The 19,726-nt window shown below is 35.5% G+C and overlaps 1 protein-coding gene across 1 annotated transcript; it reads left to right on the forward strand.

Moving 5' to 3' along the window:
* The first annotated feature begins 1,298 nt into the window (after positions 1-1,298).
* LOC113741461 (probable ADP-ribosylation factor GTPase-activating protein AGD15) lies at positions 1,299-8,415 on the forward strand. The gene is made up of 9 exons (XM_027268995.2): positions 1,299-1,831; positions 2,775-4,602; positions 5,010-5,068; positions 5,325-5,415; positions 5,714-5,768; positions 6,364-6,454; positions 6,562-6,757; positions 7,546-7,723; positions 8,039-8,415. Coding segments are annotated over exons 2-9 (723 nt in total). The 5' UTR covers positions 1,299-1,831; positions 2,775-4,551; the 3' UTR covers positions 8,041-8,415.
* Positions 8,416-19,726: the final 11,311 nt, after the last annotated feature.

Genomic DNA, 19,726 nt, shown 5'->3' on the forward strand with positions numbered 1-19,726 from the left:
GATATTTTTTAAATTATTTTTATTTGTGTATTATTGTAGCACTGTATATGAAAAACTTATTTTTCAAAAAAGCAAATTATCCGAATGGTCATTAAACTTTTGCAATCGTCAAGTTTTGGTCACTGAACAATTAAAATTTTGATTTTGACCATTGAAATGTCTAAAATGAAGACAAGTCGTTAAGTATGTCAGATCTGATTGCCTCGTGCGATTTCCAAGACAAAAGAAAGGGGCAATTTAGGATGTTTGACATGTATCTTCTTCTTCTTCTTATTCTATAAACCAAAAGAAGGAGTAACCATGAAACCACAAAATATATTGCTACTGCAACGAGGGACAAGGAAATGGAAGAAGTCCAATTTGGGTTAGAGGAAGGAGGAGCAAGCTGCCGCCGTCCACAGCCTCCATCCTCCAATCCATTCATCTGTCGGGTACTCCTATGTCGATGGTTTCAACTAGTCCTCTTTCTCTTGAAGACAGAATCAGCCAAGCAACAGTCACAAAAGCAGTAAAAGCTCTTATAAAATGGAGAAAACTCCACTCCAGAACAACCCATCATAAACTAGCTGCAGGAGAAGAAGAAAAGTAAGAATTTCTCGAAGATGAAGATGATAATGAAGAAGAAGATTTCATTTAGCTCCTCTTGACTCTCAAGAAAATGCCACCAAAAGATTCGTCCAAAATACCCCACAAAATTTCACACATAAACTCGCTTCACTCTCTGGCTGACGATAACCTTAGTCTTTGTCTGATTATAGACGACTGGCCCATCAAATCCCCATATAAAATTACTGTAGAATTCGGTCAAAAGGAGGTGAAGTCCAAGGATATTCCCATTGATATGGTTGTCAAGCTATCCAAGTTGAAATCAAATTGCAAGACTCTGGAGGGAAGGCCAAAGCTGTATCAATCATACAACATGTTTATTTGCAGATAAAAAGGGTTCTTTCGTTGCTTCCAGGTGTTTTAGGGAAGCATTTTTATAAGAAGAAGAGGAAAATTCTGGTGCCATTGGATTTGAGGAGCAGGGATAATTGGAAAGAGCAAATTAAAAGGGCAGTAAATTCGGCATTTTTATTCTTTGGGAATCCCGCGGGCACTTAGATTTGGCATACTTAACGATTAAATCTAACGGAATGGTCTCGAGTTTTAACTTTAGACATTTCAGTGTCCAAAATCAAATTTTTAATAGTTTAATGACAAAAACTCGACGATTGCAAAAGTTTAGTGGCAGTCCAGATAATTTGCTCTTTAAAAAAAAAAAAAAAACCAATTCTCAACTTTCAGGGCTTTGCCACTGTACAGGAAGTTTCAGTTTTATTTAAGAAAAAAATAGAAGGTACTCATCTGTAAAATGCCCCAAACTAGGCCTAAACTTGAAATCTTGAAAAACCAAGGTACTACCAGTAATTTGCTCGTGATCGATAAGCCATCAATTTCTCTCTCCATGTACGAGTTCGTAAATTTCAGTCCTGCTCTGAAGTTAACTTGTATTTAAAAAATGGCGTCAAGAGGGTTACTTTCAAGGGCGAGCAGAATCAAATCGAAGCTTCAATCGGCGCTGGAAGCAACCGTCGTTGAGGTGGAAGACGTTTCATACCAGCACGCCGGCCACGCAGCCGTCAAAGACAGCGGCGCAAGCGAGACCCATTTCAATGTCAAAATCGTTTCTAGCAAATTTGACGGCCAGAACCTAGTCAAACGACACCGTATGGTCTATGATCTCTTATCCGACGAGCTTCAGTCTGGTTTGCATGCTCTCTCTATCAAGGCAAATACTCCCAGAGAAGCTGGTCTGAGCAATTGATCATTCAGCAGCTTCTGAATAAAGGTGAGATTTATTCTTCCTTTTTCTTTGTTCTCCTTATATGAATAAAGAATCCCAGAGCAGAGCTCTTGCTGATTCTGTTGTTTTTTTTTGTAAAATTTCGGCTTTTTATTTTATTTTTCTCTCTGCATTTTGGATAAAGTTTGGATTTTTTTTTTTTAGGGGTTAGTGTTTTGTTTTTCGGTTTAGAGAAAGCTCAGTATAGAGCTTGGTGATTTTAATTTTTTCCCTACTATTTTCATCTCTTTTATTGTTTTCTGTATATTTTAGATGAAGTTTGGATCTGTTCAACATATTTTTTGTGGGTTCTTTTCCCCCTCTCTGAAAGTTTTCTTATTTGGTCCTGAATTTACATCTTCGTGTAGCAATTGAGTATCATTTTCCTTCTTTCACCTTGTTTTTGTGAACTCTTAGGAGTTAAGCTGAAAGATGTTCTACATTCAGAGGATTTAATTGATTGGGTAAACAACTTAAAGCAACAGTACCAGAGTCTTTTTTCCAACTAAGGGAAGATTCGATTTTGATTTGGCTATTGGATGATTTAGTGGATAATGCAAAAGGTTCTTAAGTCAAACTTAAGAAAAGGTGACAAAAATTGCTGCCTAATTGTCAAATTTTCAACACATGAATTATAAGTGTACTCAGAGCCTCTATTTGATGGTGCTCCACTGATTGAGGGGCACAAAAAACTGGCAGGATAATGTAGCTTTTTAATAGCATTTTGGAAGGATGCATCATATTTTGGTCATCAAAGACTAGACTGAACAAAGCGAAGTCTTGTTTCTTATAGGTGATTTATAGGGTGCTAAATCTGTTTTTGTTGGTTGATTTGCATTCTTGCTTAAACTTTAGCTTGTCATTCCTAGTGATGCCTTCTCTATTCTGATTCTTCTACATCTTCCTATTCTTCTTATATTGCATTTAAAAGTTTCCTGTATTGTTGCAGGAAGTATCAGTACTGGGGATTGTATGCAATGCGGTTGGATTTAGAACTAACGGCAGCTACCACCTTTTCTGTTTGAACGTTGAGAACTTGGTTTAATTCCTTATATTCAGTTTTATTGAATATTCCCTCCCTGTAGTCCTCCTCCTCTTCCCAAGTGCATCAATTTCCACGATGAACTGGACAGAAGAATTACACAAACTCAACATAGTGTTCTACAGGCTTAAACTGAATTTGTGATTAACTTTGAAAATTTGGCAGACAGAAACTTTTCTTCATGTGATAATTGATCAGCATATTTTGGTGCCAGATGATGGATATACCCTGTTGGCTCGCTTAGTTCTTTCCTTCCATTTTTTCTATTTGGCATACCACAAATTATAACTGAACTAGAATAGAGATTTTTTGTCAGGGAAAGTATATGTAACCGAATGAGCCTAAAGGGCTTGTTTATGCTATATCCATAGCTGTTTTACATGGTTGTGCTTGCTAATGAGGGAATTTTACTAATTGGTTTTAAGCAATAGCTGGAAGAGTAGATGCTTTTCAGCATTGAACCTGGGGATATTTTCTACCATCAGTTCGATCCGTTGATTTGTAACAATCTGGGAAGGAAGGCTGCTTCCATGTGACAAAGCTATTTGGTTCAGTATCTTTCTGATTGCCAGATCTCAGACCAAGTTCGAGTACAAATAACAACAGCAGATGTTAAAGATAAGCTCAGGCAGTGAGGCTCGTCCAGAAACTTCATTCGATAAAGTGACGATGACAAAAAAAAAAAAAAAAGAGAAGTGAGGCTCGTCCAGGAACTTCATCCGATGCTTCGGAACATAATTGAAGTTAATTTTTGTTAAAGAAGAAAAAGAAAAAGAAAATCTGACAAGTCAAAAGTTTTTTGACGTGGATTAGCTCGATCTTAAGTGTGAGTCTTGCTTCATGTCATTTAGGTTTAGTATTAATTAACTAGATGATTAAGGTAAGATGATGACTCCATCTGCCAAGATAAATGCCCTTTTTTGTTTTGTTCATGCGAGTTCTTCTAGCAACAAATCCTCAATAGTTTAAGAACTACACATCACATCTTAATAACTATATATTTTGTTTTTCAAGAGTCTGCTCCACCAGATTAATTCCCTTTTGGAGGATACTGAATCTTGATCGAATTTTAGCCAACTCCAAAAAGTTAAAACCACTGATCAGAAGCATTAAGGGAATACTACAACTACAGAGCATTAGGCCATTACTACAACTACTGAGCTGCAACTACAAACTCAAAATACTAAAGAGCATTAGGCCATTAGTTAAATCACTTTCAAGAACATTTTTTCTGAACTCGTCACCATAATAGGGGAAAAGGAGATACATAGGCAACTTCGAGTATTTAATGTTTAGAGAGGGAAAATGTAAAACCCCAAAAAAAGAGAAAAAGAAAAAAAAAAAAAAAGAAGAAAAGAGAGAGAGGGAGAAGAACTAAAAGTCCATTTGGCCGTTGGCAGGGTAACCGACTTTCAAGGAGTATTATAACTGTTTTCTCCTTTGAATATGTTGAGCCGCCCAACATACTCGGTTCCCTTCAAGGGCCATCAAAGGTAACGCGCAATTTCACACACTTTTTTATGAGAAAGAAACTCAGAAGACAGACTGAGAGAGAAATCCTCCTCTCTCTCTCTCCCTCCCCCCTTCTGAGCAGTAGCCTTTTTCTTTTCTTCTATTTTTGGTTTTATTTCTGGTAGTGATAATTCACCAAAAAAAGAAAAATAAAGAACCAGCAGCAATAGATATGAATGAGAAGGCTGGAGTTTCGAAAGAACTCAATGCTAAACATGCCAAGGTGACACCCTTTCCGTTTTGGTTCATTTTCTATGTCATTTTATCTGCATTGATCAAGCTGAGACCTCTTTGCACGGGGGTTTAATCTTTTTCTTTTCTTGATTTTGGATGTAATATTGTGGCCAAGGAGAACTAAAACAGATGGTAAACGAGTATATTTCCTACTAAGAAGGATTCACAAAAAGTTAGCTATAATAATAGCTTGCTGCTTTTCCAAAGGTTGATCGCCTCTGTGTTCTCACCATTTCTTTTTTTAACAGATATTTTCTAATTGGTAAAATGGTGAGGACAGAGGTTTTGTCAACTTAAAAAAGTGGCCAGCTGCTACTTATGCAACTTTTTATCCACTGTTGAAGAAATGATTTTCAGGAAATTATATTTATTGATGCATGAATGCAATGTTTGCAGATATTGGAGGGCCTCCTAAAGCTGCCAGAGAATCGGGAGTGCGCAGATTGTCGGAGCAAGTATGGATTCAGGAACTAATGTTAGATGCGTTGCATGATATATACTTGCTGTGTACTATATTGATAAGTCTAAGAAGCAATTAATGCATATTTTTTTGTTGTTGTTGTATCATTTACCTTCTTGAAGCAATGTTTAACAGTTTTTTGTGCTTGTGGATTCTGTGTTCTTAGTTTAGTTTAAGCTGTGCTGTCTTAACTAAGTCTCATGTAGATTGAGTCCACAAAGTTCTTAGTGAAGCGATTTGTGTGGTTGCAGGGCACCACGATGGGCAAGCGTCAACCTCGGGATATTCATATGTATGCAATGTTCAGGAATTCATCGGAGTCTTGGAGTACATATATCAAAGGTTACATTTTTGTTATTTGTATATTCAATTTACAATGCATGAAGTAAGAGTCACTTTAGAAGGTTCATGCACTGTCAATTTGTGAGATTCATGCAACAGCTCAAGACATTAGTAAAACTCAGAAACTTGTAGTCATTCGTCTGTTTGTCTAGTCAGTAGAACATGAAGTTGTAGTAAAACTCACCTGTGTTGCTTTATGGTGTGCATTATCCTTTGTGATATCCATCTTTGTGCTAACTATCTCCTCAGTCCTATCTTTGTTCCCTTACTAAGTGTGTTTTTTTTTTTGACAAAATAGGTGAGGTCTACAACTTTAGATACGTGGCTACCCGAGCAGGTTGCATTTATGCAATGTATGTCTCTCCATCTTTTACAAATCATTTTGCAAGTTTTGGCACTCTTTCTTCATGTCTTTCCATAAGTTGATAACAGCAGCTTTTATCAATTTGTGTTATTTAAAGCTGTGTAATCTGTTTTGTTCTTAGTGCTTCACATCTTATATGCATTAAAGCATCTAAAAGAACTTTTGATTGATTGCAGATTTCTGTTTGAGCTAGATATTTTTGATCCATTATCAAATAATAAATTTTCCATATATTAGCGTATGTTTACAAAGATTTCTGGTGAAATTTTGGGGCCTCAATCCTGTCTGTTCAAGTGCGCATTGGATTGTAAGTCTAGAAGCAAGGAAAGAAGAAACAGCCCTTTTTTTCACTGTTAGCTCAAATAGAGGACTGGCACCATGGACTTGGCTATTCATCTTCTCCATGCCTTCTAACCGTCTCCATGAAAAGGAGTGGAACTGGTGTCAATAATTCGATTTTGTCATTTTTCACAAGTATATGCTGTTGTGATTTTGATGTTTCCATGGATAAATTGCAGTTTCTTTGAAGTTGTAATTGCTTTATAGGCTTACTAATTGCTCTATAATCATGACTTTCTGTCTAGCAATGGGCAACCAAAAAGCTAACAGTTATTGGGAGGCAGAGTTGCCACTTAACGTTGATAGAAGCAATATGGAAAAGTTTATCCGTGCCAAGTAACTTCTCTTCTGAACCTCTTCTGCGGTTTTAGAAACAAACTTGCTCTTCTTTTTTTGGCCCCCAATCTCCATGCTGTTTGCAGCTAATCCACTGTAGTATTTAGATATCAAGAAAAAAAGTGGAGTTCGCCGAAAGCAACTCAACCAATTCATGCAGTAGGTGAAAAGAGCTCGATCACGGATAAATCCGCGGCGGGCACTAGAAATGGCATGCCAAGGAAAGCTAGAAAATATTCGCTGGAGGAAGAAATGTTCAGCAAGCATATGTCACAAATTGGTCTTGCTGCAAGACCTCGTACGGTAATACCAAGTTTTTTAATTTGTATCCCACATTCTATGGAATTTCTTCAACTTTTAGAGTAATTTATGTTGGCCAAAATGTATAATCCACACAAACCACACCATAAATGAGTTTTCAACTCGGGGTGGAGTTTGCACCCCACTAAAGCATCAATTGGCTTTCACTGCTCGCTTCAGGCTATGGGGAAAAAGCATTGAACAGAAACAAGACAAGAACAATGGAATAGAGCTATATAAGAAACTTGTGCTGCTAGGACCAGAAAATTGAAGATTTAATGGGCAACTAGAACTGAAAGAAGTCATAGCTTCTTAAGGGATCGAGACAGGTGTAGATTAGCCACAGGATGACCGTAAGCAAAAGCTAAAAAGCAGGGGTTGTGAGTTGAATTGGCTAAAAAGATGAAAACCAATTGATTAATGGAAATGGTACTCCGTAAACACTTAAGAGTTTAAAAGCAGCAACAGGAAGCAACTTGAACTTGATTATAGCATTTTAATAAAGCCTAATAATTCTAGAACTTTTTTTTTTTTTTTATAAATATATTGGCTGTCATTACTACTACCATCAGCCATTAGTGCTGCTAACTGAGAATAATTCAATTGTTAAGGCGCTGTATATCAAATTACATTCAGTAGGTTTCCATATAATGCAGATTGCTTAATTTAGATTCCAATTCTGTTAATCTGATTAGTTTTTTGTTTTTTTCCTGCTTCTTAGTTTCAATTTTCATGTAATCTATTTGGAGGTTTTGACGTCAGAATCTCATACATTGTTTATTTACGAACAGGGTTCTTTGGACATTACAGAACTCATGGTTTCACCCACCACAGACGGGCTTGTTAATGAAAACACTGCTTCTGTAATTAATGTTGGTACTGAACAAGATCTCTTTGGTTTGCTCTATGTCTCAGATGTGAAACAGAATCGCACACTTGTGCCTCCCTCTCGCTGGGCTACTTTTGAGTGTAAGATCAGCATCTCTGTTCACATAATTCTCAATTTGGAGCGAGATTCCGTTCATTTGCAGTATTATTCAGTTACATCAGGCCATGTTTTTTTACAATTTTGTAGCGGGGAGGTTTTAAACAGCAGCATGTATTGGGATTAAATTGCAAATTACGTATTATATAGATGGCTGTCGCTCTATGATCCTTTGACCTGATTAGTCAGCAGACAACTGTTATCCTTCCAAACGTCACCTTTAAAGCTCCATGTAGAGTTTAGAAGTTTGATGTTATTCTTCCACTGCCTTTGAATTCTGAATTAAGTCCCTATTGCAGGAGCCAATTGCTGCGGTAGAGAAGAAGCAATAGGTTCAAGTGAACTACTTATTGATTGGGGTGGACTTTGTTGCTATGAAACAGACATGGGAAGAGTGACCTCATCAAGGCGGTGTGCCCATTTGACATGATTATTGTGGCCTTTGTAGTGAGGTTACAGAAGAACACCATTATGACACTGCAGAGTTGACATTTTTGTTTTTGCCTATCATGTTTTATAGGCAAAAAAAAAAAAAACTTAACCTAGTTGTTTCTATTAGGATCTATGTGCATATATTTTTTTCCCTTTTGTTTAAGCTCCCTAATATGTTTTACTCCAGTTTTGTAATCCGCATTATCAAAAAAGAATCAAGAATGTTGTTTCATGCTGTAGGAGAAGCAATGCAACAAGTTTGGCGGCACAATTTGCTGTTGATCTGTTGGTTGGAATACATACTGAGAATCCCATGGTAAATATTAAAAAACGAAAAGCGGACAAGCAATCAAAGAAAAAGTACTCTGCCTCCATTTTACTATGCCACCGTTGACAAATAGGAGATGAAAGGAGAAAAATAAAAGAGGAATGGAGAAACAGTCAAAGCAGAAAGTTAAATAGAGGAGGGACCATAAACTGGCATGCATGTGTGTTGAAACTCAATTGAGTAGTCATGATGAACTAATGGAAGTCTCATCCCAGGACGATGGCTTATGGTTAATTTATATCAGGCGAAATTATTCAGGTCCCTCAAAAACATGAATGGAAAAGTAATAACATTTACAAAAACAAGCCAAATATATCTGTTCAGAATCTAGTTGTTTGTTTCTGTTTACCGCCTGCATCTTAGTTATCACATATGATATCTTCCTTCCATAGAGTAGATGAACTTTTGAGAAACTGAGAATAATAGTGCCCCATATCAAAGAAAAACATTATTCTTGATTTCTTTTGATGCCTCAGAAACTATCCTTTCCTAGTTTCTGACTTCCTAATGGCTAATAGTAATAATCTTTCAGACATAAATCAACTGTTTCTTCAGACCTCGTTAACTCTTTCATTTTCTGAAACATTCTATGCATGGTTTTGCTGCCATTAGCACCTTTGATCTGGAACTACATTTACAGCAATTAGCAATATGTCTGGTGATAGATGACGATCAATCAGTTCTATCATCCAATTTATTTTAGCTTTTTCCTCTATTTGATCGCACAGGTATCGAGTTACACACTGGGTTTCCTCCTCCACTTCTTGCTAATGAGATCCTCATCCTGTTAGCTTGCCATCATATATCTAGAGTCAATAATTTTGCGCTTGAAACTTACATAAACATGTTTGGATAGGGTATTATTTAAAATATTATTTGGAATAATTACTGTAGCACTTTTTGTGATGTGATGTTTGTGAGATAAAAAGGTGATTGGGAATATAAAAGGGTAGGTTGAAAAATGTGTTTATAATGTAAGCGAAATATTATTTGAGATAATAGCAGTGCTATCCAAACACTCGGATACTTTCCTATATCTCAGTTTCATTTGGATGGCTTAGTCTCCTATTTTTCTTCATGCTGCATGGGAAATGTTGCTTTGATTGTTCGTCTCCTTCTACGGGTTTCTCCTATGATTTGGTTGTTTTTTCCGCTGATCGGTGTGAACAAATAGAAAAAGCATCCCTCCTGTGTAAAATAGACGCGGTAACGCATATTCTACTCTAGTATAGTGCAGAGAAATTATCATGAACATGTTTGATTGTAGCCTCACCAGTCACCTCCATTTCCTGGTAATTTAGACTTCATTACATGTAAATTCAAAGATCCTGATTTGTTTTCCAAACTGTTATATTAATAACCAAATGTGTCTCTATCAGAATTGATACTCTAAAGATCCAACACTAAGTCACAAGTATTTAATTATGCTGTTGCAGCAGCAGGTTGATAACTCAATTCAGCACTTAAATTTCATGAATTAAGATTTTAACATATTCAGGCCGTTTGATAACCAAAAATTAAACATCTGAATTAATTAAGTGGCACAGAATTTTCTAGGCAAAACTTGTTCCCAAAATTAAGTGATAAGCTATTCGCTTATCATTGAATGTGATATGCACTCAAATGTATTAGATTTAATACTTAATAATTCAATAATTTAATGGATTTAAATTTTAAATTTCAATTTTCAGACTTTAATTTTATCAAACGCACCGTTAACGTCATTGGTTTGTCTTCACCCCTTGCTTAACGATCACGATGAACTTGAACTAGAAGTTAGGACACATACAACTTGAACGTTGTTAAATCTGTCAAATTCTTATCTTTTACAACTTTTTGAGTCTTCGAAAAGACTTTGGATTAACTATTGGAGGTCTTTTTTAAATACTTCTTCCTGACTTCATAGTCAATCCAACAAGATATGGTCCATATTTAAGAGGAAAAAAATCTTAATTTTTTAAAGAAAAATCTAATTTCATAATACTAAAAGCAGAGTGGGAGAGATGGGGGTTGCTGAGAAATTACTGCTAGTGCATTAGAGTGATTATCGAAAGTTTGAGAGCAAAAAAAAAAAAAAAAAGGCCCGAGCGACAGCTAGGGCTGTCAACGGGCCGGAATTCATTATTCCGGACCCGGACCCGAATTACTATGCCGGATCCGGATCCGACCCGTTTACCCGACGGGTCTTTTATTCTATGTTCCGGATCCGGATCCGGCGGGTCCGGATCCGGATCCGGGTCTACCCGAACAAATTTACCAAAATTTATAATTTCTAATAAAAATGAGAAAAAAATATATTTGTAAACTAATTTCTAACTAATGCAAAGAAAAAACCAAATAAGAAAAGAAATCAAATTAACTTTATTAAAATACATCACCCTAATCAAATTATATTGATAAATATATATTTTTAAAATTATTAATTCATTTATATCTGGATCCGGGTCTAATACGGGCCGGAATACTATATTCCGTACCCGACCCGTTTTTTTGTTTGACAAAACGGATCCGGATCCGGATCCGGGAAACGGAATTAAATCCCTACCCATACCCGCAATAATTTCCCGGATCCGGTCCGGATCCGGGTCTAGACCCGACCCGTTGACAGGCCTAGCGACAGCGCCCCTTTTAGTTTCTGTTTCTACTGCTTTAAGTCTGAAGTAAATTTTTATTTTTTCTGTATTCCTCCAATGTTTGAGAAGGGGGCAGATAGGGAGGAAAAAGGTAAAGAGAAAAGGGAAAAGATTGAAGTCGACAGAAGACACAAAGTTCGTTAGAGACAACCAAGTCATCAATATCGATATGATGCAAGATAGATTTTAGCTGAGTTGAATTGGTCCATTTCACACTCCTTTTTCTTTTCCCTAGCTAGACCGGAAGCTGCAATTTTGACAAGTGAAAAGGATTAATTCTTGCTTCCTTGTTTGGACTTTTGAGGGATGCTCCACAGTTTCTGTCCTCTCTCTCTTTTTTCTTTTTTTTTTTTACAAAAAATTGGACTTTTATTGATGTAGATTTGTAAGCTTACACAAAGCAGCAAGAAGATACAGGTATATATACAATTCCATAAACATACTAAATCTATACACAAGACAGTTTCTATTTTACTTACAGACGAGTTGAGTTGAAATAAGTTTTGATCTAATTGAATTGAACTCGATTTCAGCATACTAGATTCGAACACGATCAAGTTCCTGATGTAAAACTCAAACAAGAGTTCAGGGCTAATCAAGTTCAAATACGAAAGATAATTATATATAAATTTAAACAATAAGCTAGATAAATATATATATATATATATATCATTAGGCCTGACAAGTGACAAGCCATCCAATCAAAGCATCTTCGCTTGACTCACATCAAGTTCAATCATATCAAGTTCAAGTTGAGTGTTTGCGAGCCGACTTGACTCATTTGCATCTCTAACCTTTAGTACGATGTGCAGACATGGATGTGTGACTAGTAATAGCATACAAGCTGAGGAATTCAAACCCCACCCCCCTCCCCTGGCCCCCCAAAAAAAAAAAAATCCTCTATCCCTGTGATCATACAATTCTAGTGAAATCTCAATTAATGTTGTAGGATAATTGAACCTCGATGATAGTTTTACTCTTCTATGTGAAAAGCAGAATTTGAGAGTCCATCCTGTTTCACTGCCCAAGCAAAATGAAATTCCCCGTACGTCTTGGTATCTTAGCTCAAGCATACGAAATTCATATACCACTCTTTTGTCATACCATGCATGAAGTTGGCTGGGCTTAATCAGTTTGATGCAACTATTCTGCATCTGTTATATTAATCCAATCTTATAACCCCGAAAACAAGCTTATTAGAAAGTTTCTCTGTCTGAATCGATGCACAACCTGGTACACCTTCCTTGAGTAATTAAGCAATAAAATAGATGCTTATAAAATAGAGAATCATTAGTGGATGACTGACTTAGCATATATTAGGATACTTTCATACACATAATTTTCAAGACTCCCAAGGCCCAACCAATCTTTGTCATTGACTCAATTTTTAATATGATTATATATGCCTATAGGCAAACTTTTCCCAGTGCATGGGCCACATAAGATGTTGAATGTGTAAATCACTTGCAAAAAGACATGGTCAATACTTACTACTTATCTAGAAGCTGCATTGTTTAAATTTAAACCAATTTCTTTATCAGTGGGTGTTTATTGAATTGAACCAAACCAGAGAGCTTTACCAAAAAAAAAAAAAAGGAATTGGGAGCAAGAGTTATGTATGTTGGTTGAAGAGTCTCAGACAATTTAGTTGAAGGATTGCTCCTGATGTCCTGGGCGTCAGTGAAGGTTGCGTTGCCATGTGCTTGAGGATCCAAATAATTGGGGTGGTTTAGTAGTTTGAAAGATGAATACAAAACTATCTCATTTAGCTTAATAAATAAAAGATGAAAAGAAAACTATCTTAGTACATCCACTAGTGTAGAATAACATGCTATCTTTCTCTCTTACTTCATTTGCCTTCAAGAAAAGGGCAAATTGTTGAAACTCCTAAAAAGACACTACTCATTTTCAAATCTTGTTTTTGAATGCATCGATCGATACATGAAATTTCTATCCCTGAGACAGGAGACAATGGAATTTGCCATAGAACGAATTTATTCAATTTTCCAAATGTTTCAAGTAATTCTTCATAGTTCATAACTGGCTAGAAGGTAGGAGGGGGAAGGGGAGCATTTAAAGAACAAAAGACAAGAATTTGAGGGGAGAAACAAGAAACTGTTTGATGTAGATGCAAATGGAGCTTGAAAAGGGGGCATGCATCACTATATTATAACAGCACTTTATGCAGCAAAAATATGTATGATATGCTGTACCTTTCTAGTGGCCAAGTGTACTTGATGGGGTTTTCAATCTTTATGAACGTTAAAGCCAATTTGATGCAATAGGTGCAATAAAATAGTTTGATTCTTGGCGTCATCGATCATGTTCAACCTCCTAAATGTTATTACCAAGTTTACAAAGAATAAACTAAAATAATTGCCCTTTGGTGGGAAGTTTCCTTGTTTTTTGGGGCCCTTACAGGATTAAATTCTTGTTTATTTGTATTGCTATCCTTACTTGCGTCAACCACATGCCGTGTTCCCTAAAGACAATTAAATTATTAGGAATCAGTCTCTCAACTAACACGCTGAAACATCCACGAATGTGAAAATGTACATGAAACATATTTGATTGCAAACACTGATTTACACCTTATTTACACGCACACTGATATGATTGCATCGTCAACACATTTTTCAATTATCTTTTTATCTCACATATATCATATCAAAAAGTGTTAAAATATTTTTTTTTTCCAAAAAAATTATCCCGAATAATCTCCTGTCCAACCACTAATCTCATTTGCAAAAGTTGCTATGAGCTATAGAAGGAAATGATCACTGAATTTAACTCTACCAAGACTCGTTGGCTCTGGTAATCTTGAAGTTTCTTTGCAAATTAAAGGGATCATGGTTAGGATCACATTCTAGAACCTGGCATTCATTTTCACTAATTAAGCTATTCAAAGATGAGGGATCCCAATAATTGAATGAACACGATGTTTAGTTCTTTGAAAACACTAAGATGGGGTTAAATAGATTTGTTTTTGTGATGGAAAATAATCCAACAAGCAGAAGTAAGCTTTTCACATGTCAAGTTTAGAGTCTTGTTTTGGAGTATAAAGTACCATAAGAAGCTTAGTTATATCAAGGGAAAAAATAAATTAGAAAGGATGTCTTTTTTTTTCATCTTAGTCAGCATTACTAATAATTCCATTGTAGTTTCTATAATGTCCAGGAGCTATAGAACAAGTAATCAAATCTTAGTTCAAAACTTTCGAATTAATTAAATTCGGTGCTATATTTATTGTCAGTTAGCCAGGAAACATATATAAGAGAAGAGAATGCATTGAACGTAGGAAAAGATAACGAAATTGTAATCCTCACGAGTCAAAATACGGAAAGCAGATGACTTCAACGTCCGAGGACAATGTCCACACTAGAAATTAAACTGAACTTTCCGCTGCCATATTCTTCAGAAACCAATCACACAAAAGCTGGATCTATCAGAGATTACGTGCATATAAAATTCTTGTTTTAAATTCTATTGTGTATATCGAAGTTGAACATTCCATGAGAAAATGTTATTTACTTGAAGATAACAATAATGTTTTAGCCATGGAGCGTCGTAGTAGATGAACTTTTTGTCAAATTCTTTTGATTTTTTTAAAGGTAGAAGCGTCATCTAATGCATGAGGGAAGGCTCAAATCTTTATGTATGCCGTGTGTGTAAATTTATTCATTTATTTATTTATTTTCTTATTTATATTTGTAATCCCTTTCAAAGATTTAATTTACAACTTTGTCTCCTCCATAAATTGATGCATCTAGTTTCATGCATTCAAATATAGGCACGTAGTAAAGGGACTAAATCCCACCTGTCCATCCTAATAATTGTACCAGCATCATACTAACATTGAATTGTTTCATCATAATTTCTGATCACTTAATGCTAGTCAACTGCTAAATCTAAGCTAAGCCCTCCACTTCGATTCTATAGCTAAGCTGGAGGAAGTGTCAAGAAAATGAGTTGTTGAAACCTTAGCTTGGCATCCAAGTGTGTCCCCCAGCCATAGATTGCATGGCTGCGTTGCAAATGGAATTTAATGCTTTGTTATCTTCTAAGCAAAGCAATACATATTGAGCATGCTGCTATCATGTCACCAAAGTCGGTAGCTCTGACGCAGTCCAAGCCCTTTCATGATGGAACCCTTTTGTTTTCTGTGAGTTTTCCTTGCCATTTCAACATTGACTCTTCCTTAATGTTGAGCATGGACATTAGACAGTGATAGGCAGCGCCGTGAACTAGTGAAGTGGAGCCCTCCACCACCACCCACAACCACCATTTTCTTGTTTTCTGCAACCTACAATTGTGTATATACTATATAGTATAGTGGAGGGAGCTTTATGGTTACTAGCTATCATGAAATGGAACTATTGCCTGCCCGCCCCCTAGCTAGTTGTGTTACTGTTACGTGACATTGTATTGTCTCTATGTATAGGAGATTTCAGGTTCACCCTTTTATAGCCCCACGTCAAAGGAATAATTCATGGATATCCTAAACACTAGAAACTTTCCTAGTTGGTACTTCGTTTTACTGTTTGAGAATGATTAAGTGCATGGAATTTTGTTGCTTTAGTCCTTCAAAATTGTCCATTTAAAACAGTGATAATTCTAGACTATGAATGCTTATTTGAACTCCAAAAAAAAGGAAAAAGAAGTAGAGATATCAATAACAGCAGATTCGTTAATGACAACGTTACTTCCTGATCATTTCCTTTGCAACATTATGCTGAATCTTTTATCACAATATTGTATTGAATCCTATTTTTCGAGTGAATTCAAAGACATGATAGGCTTGGAGCCTTGTTAGGTCCAAATAGATTGAATTCAAGATGTGTTTGGCAAGTTTTGAAATGTTTACATGACATTAACGCCTAGCAAATTTTCGTGTCCCACTAGGTTTTCTTTTGAATAGAATAAGTTGATCACCCCATTTTTTTCAAGGGACTAGCTAGATAAAAGATTAAAGGGATAAGAGACCTGCAGAATTGGTTGCTTTGTGGTCCATATTCGTTTTATTCAAGCAAAACTCCAAGTATTTGTTAAATATCAACTTAGTCTCTGCCAGAAAGCCACTTGAAGGTTGACATTTATGAATGATCTCGATCGCAACTAACATCAATTTTCTTTACAAAACAATACGAATGACTGATTCTGCAGACCCCCGAAATCTTGGCCTGCGGATAAAGTGTAAAATCCATAAACTGTAGCAGCGGCCAAATGACGCTGCCTCAGTCAATTTAGGCAATTGATTAGATGAAAAGTGGAATGGATGCTTCCAACATCGTGTGGTGTGGGAGCCAAACAAATCCTATTTGCTAAGTTGTCACAATTTTGGGAGTTGTCATCATCCATTAAAGTGCATGCACCAAAAGATTAGGCCTTTAAGGAAAAGTTGCACAATGACTACAGCTACGATACTGCCCTTTTAGCTAACTTCACCTTATCAGAAAGCCTGCATTAAAACCATCATGTGAATCTCTAACACTTGTATAATTGCGCTATGGGAAATAAAATATAGCTCATCCCTTGATATGTTTTTTTGTTTAATGAAATTTCCCCTCAGCAGACAGAGTTTCATTTGCAATTGTAGAACTTAAAAAGAAAAATAAAATCTATGGGTTCATTATTAGTTTGATGAAGAAAGAAATTGAAGAGGGATTTACTCTTTAATACATATCTTTGTCAATCTATTTCTTTCTATATTCCCCTTGTATTTCTTTTGTTGGCAATGCAAGAGCTAACATCATGAATTTTTGGGAAATCATTGTCCTCGTATAATTCAAAATTTATTGTACTCAAATCTTTTGGATAAACTAGGTAATACAGAAAGTGTAAGTGAGAGATATCGGGTTCAGAACCTCCCACATACACTAACAAAAAAAAATCTTTTGGACTAGAATATTCTATTATCTATTACCTTAGAAAATTATTTTTTAGTCAATAAACAAAATGGTGTTTTGGGTGGTGTTCATGCATCTCGTCAAGAAAAGTGTTAGATGTTTCCATGTAAGTTTAATTAATTCCTCGACCATAAGTGTCTTTTCTTGGGGGGAAAAACCAACAAATTGTAATGAGGTGAATATGCATGTCTATTTGTGTATCAAAATCCAACTGCAACCCATAATTCAGAAGACCATTAGGATAGCATCTCAACATATTTTAGAGGGGACATTCATTTAATATAGGTTTTCTTCTTTAGCTTTTATTTGGAACAAATAATGGCAGATGCTTGTGATAAGACTTAAAGGACGTGGTTCACATGAGGCTCATCAGGCTCCATCACACACGTTACTGTTCCCTAATCCTAGACAAGTTAAAGAACCGACCCCTTTTCTACACTGACCTCAATCTTGATGTTGGCCTTTCGATATAGACGTAGCAGATATTCCAAACCATTGTGAAATTAAAATGAGGAAGAGCGTTTTCATGCTAAAATTAATATGGCCAAATTGGGTACACTAGTAATCACTTTCTCCTTTTCCTTTATTAATTGGTGCAAAAAAAATTCAAAGTTTTTCTGTACATTAGCTTTCATTTTTTTCCTTGGGAGAAATTATTCCTTCAGTTTAAGTTTAAGTTTTTTTTTTTATTCTTTGTCGTTTTAAACTATTAGAGGGAGAACCCTACAACGGAATAATCCATATGCAAGAAAAAAAAAATTTTTTGTTGATAAAGAAACCATATATGAACTTTGTTCAACTAAGGTTGTTTACATATTCATTGAAAGCAAACTATCCTACAACAGTCTAACCCTACTTTGTTCTAGAAATATGAAATCTGTGGTAAATTATTTCCTAAAAATCTTACATAACCTCATTCTGACCTAGCTAGTAGCTTGGAAGTGATCAATTGGAACTATTTGTGAAGAACTCCACAATGATCAATATTGATTTGGAACATCTTTATCTTTTTCTACGATACTTCAAATGCATTTCTCCCTCTCTTTCCTTTTGTCCCTTTTCCGCGTCCTGTTTATCTTTTATTTATTTATTTATTTTTTGGTGGGCTCGAGAGAGGACAGCAGAAAATAACAATAGAAAAGAAATTAAAGTATTCAAAAGTGGAGCTTATGAAAGGGAATCCTGGCAAAATGGTCGTAACAATAATATTTGTCAACATGCAGTTTTCTCAACCTCCAATGACCTTTAAAAGTGAAAGCAGCAAGTTATAGTTAATAGTGTATATCCCTTATTAAATTCCAATTTTCAATTTGTGCTTGCACAGGTGGTTGAATGGAAGTCTGTATGAAGCTACCTACAGATTGCAGTGTAGAATTATATGTTATCTTGTGAATTGCTTGGTAAAGATAAAACAAAAGCCAATGACCTTTAAAAGTGAAAGCAGCAAGTTATAGTTAATAGTGTATATCCCTTATTAAATTCCAATTTTCAATTTGTGCTTGCACAGGTGGTTGAATGGAAGTCTGTATGAAGCTACCTACAGATTGCAGTGTAGAATTATATGTTATCTTGTGAATTGCTTGGTAAAGATAAAACAAAAGTTTTGTGGGTTATTTTTTTTTTCATTTTTCTTCAATCATCTATATGATCTTTACCTCTCTGTTTGAGGTGGGGACTTTGCATCAGAAAGTTTTGCTGGCAAGATGGATAGCTTTAGCAGTTGCTGCTAGTCTTTCTCAATCATTGTGTCTGATTTTTTCGTTCGACAATTCGAAGCAAATATCTCCTTTTACATCATTATATGCATGAAACTGAATTAGAACAAAAGAAATTGAAAAAACAAAAAAAAAAATGGTTATATATATATGTCATTGATTCCCAAGACATAACATGTAACAATTGCATCAAATCCAACAGTACGCAACTTTGCCATATATACATGAGTCGTTAAAAAGTTATCACAAGTCAAAAGAGACCTTAGTTTAGTTATTAAGATTGAGATTTTAAAAATTAGAACTTTTAGATTTAATTCTGCTCATCTTCCCTCCCCCGCGCTTATTAAATCTCACTCCTTCCTCGTTAAAAACAGAAAAAAAAAAAGATTCCCACGACTTACAAGTCAATACTCCAATAATTCAATGGTCACTTGCGGATTTCTTTCAGGTAGCTATCAGTTCCAGCGCACAATGGATTCTTGCAAGATGAAAGATATATACATTGACTGACTTTGTAAAATTACGCTTCCATTAGCTCAGCGGATGATGAAGTCAATTACGAAGATTCTGACCAATTCAATATTCATATTTCTGTGCTTAATGGACTGTTAAATTAAAGATCAGAGTAGCCAACTTGGTAGGGAAAAGACTAAACTAATACAGTAGTTTATTTAGACTTATACTTCCACTTAATTTGCATATTTTCAAGAGAACATGTTCATTTAGTATTTATTTACTGAACTAATTAATATCAACTCTTGCAAGAAATTGTAAAGGCATATGTAAAGTTACAGTGGTAATCCGCATTGCCATATGGATAACTGAAAACCAACATTCATTCAACATAAAAACATGTCTGCCTATCATTTCACTAATTAATCTGTTCTATTTTCACAACCATGTGGATTTTAACCTAATTACTCTATATGACAATGTTTAGTCAAAAGAATAATTAGCTTCTGATTAATATCAC

The sequence above is a fragment of the Coffea arabica genome, chromosome 4e, assembly GCF_036785885.1.
Source record: "Coffea arabica cultivar ET-39 chromosome 4e, Coffea Arabica ET-39 HiFi, whole genome shotgun sequence".
NCBI classification, from domain to species: domain Eukaryota; kingdom Viridiplantae; phylum Streptophyta; class Magnoliopsida; order Gentianales; family Rubiaceae; genus Coffea; species Coffea arabica.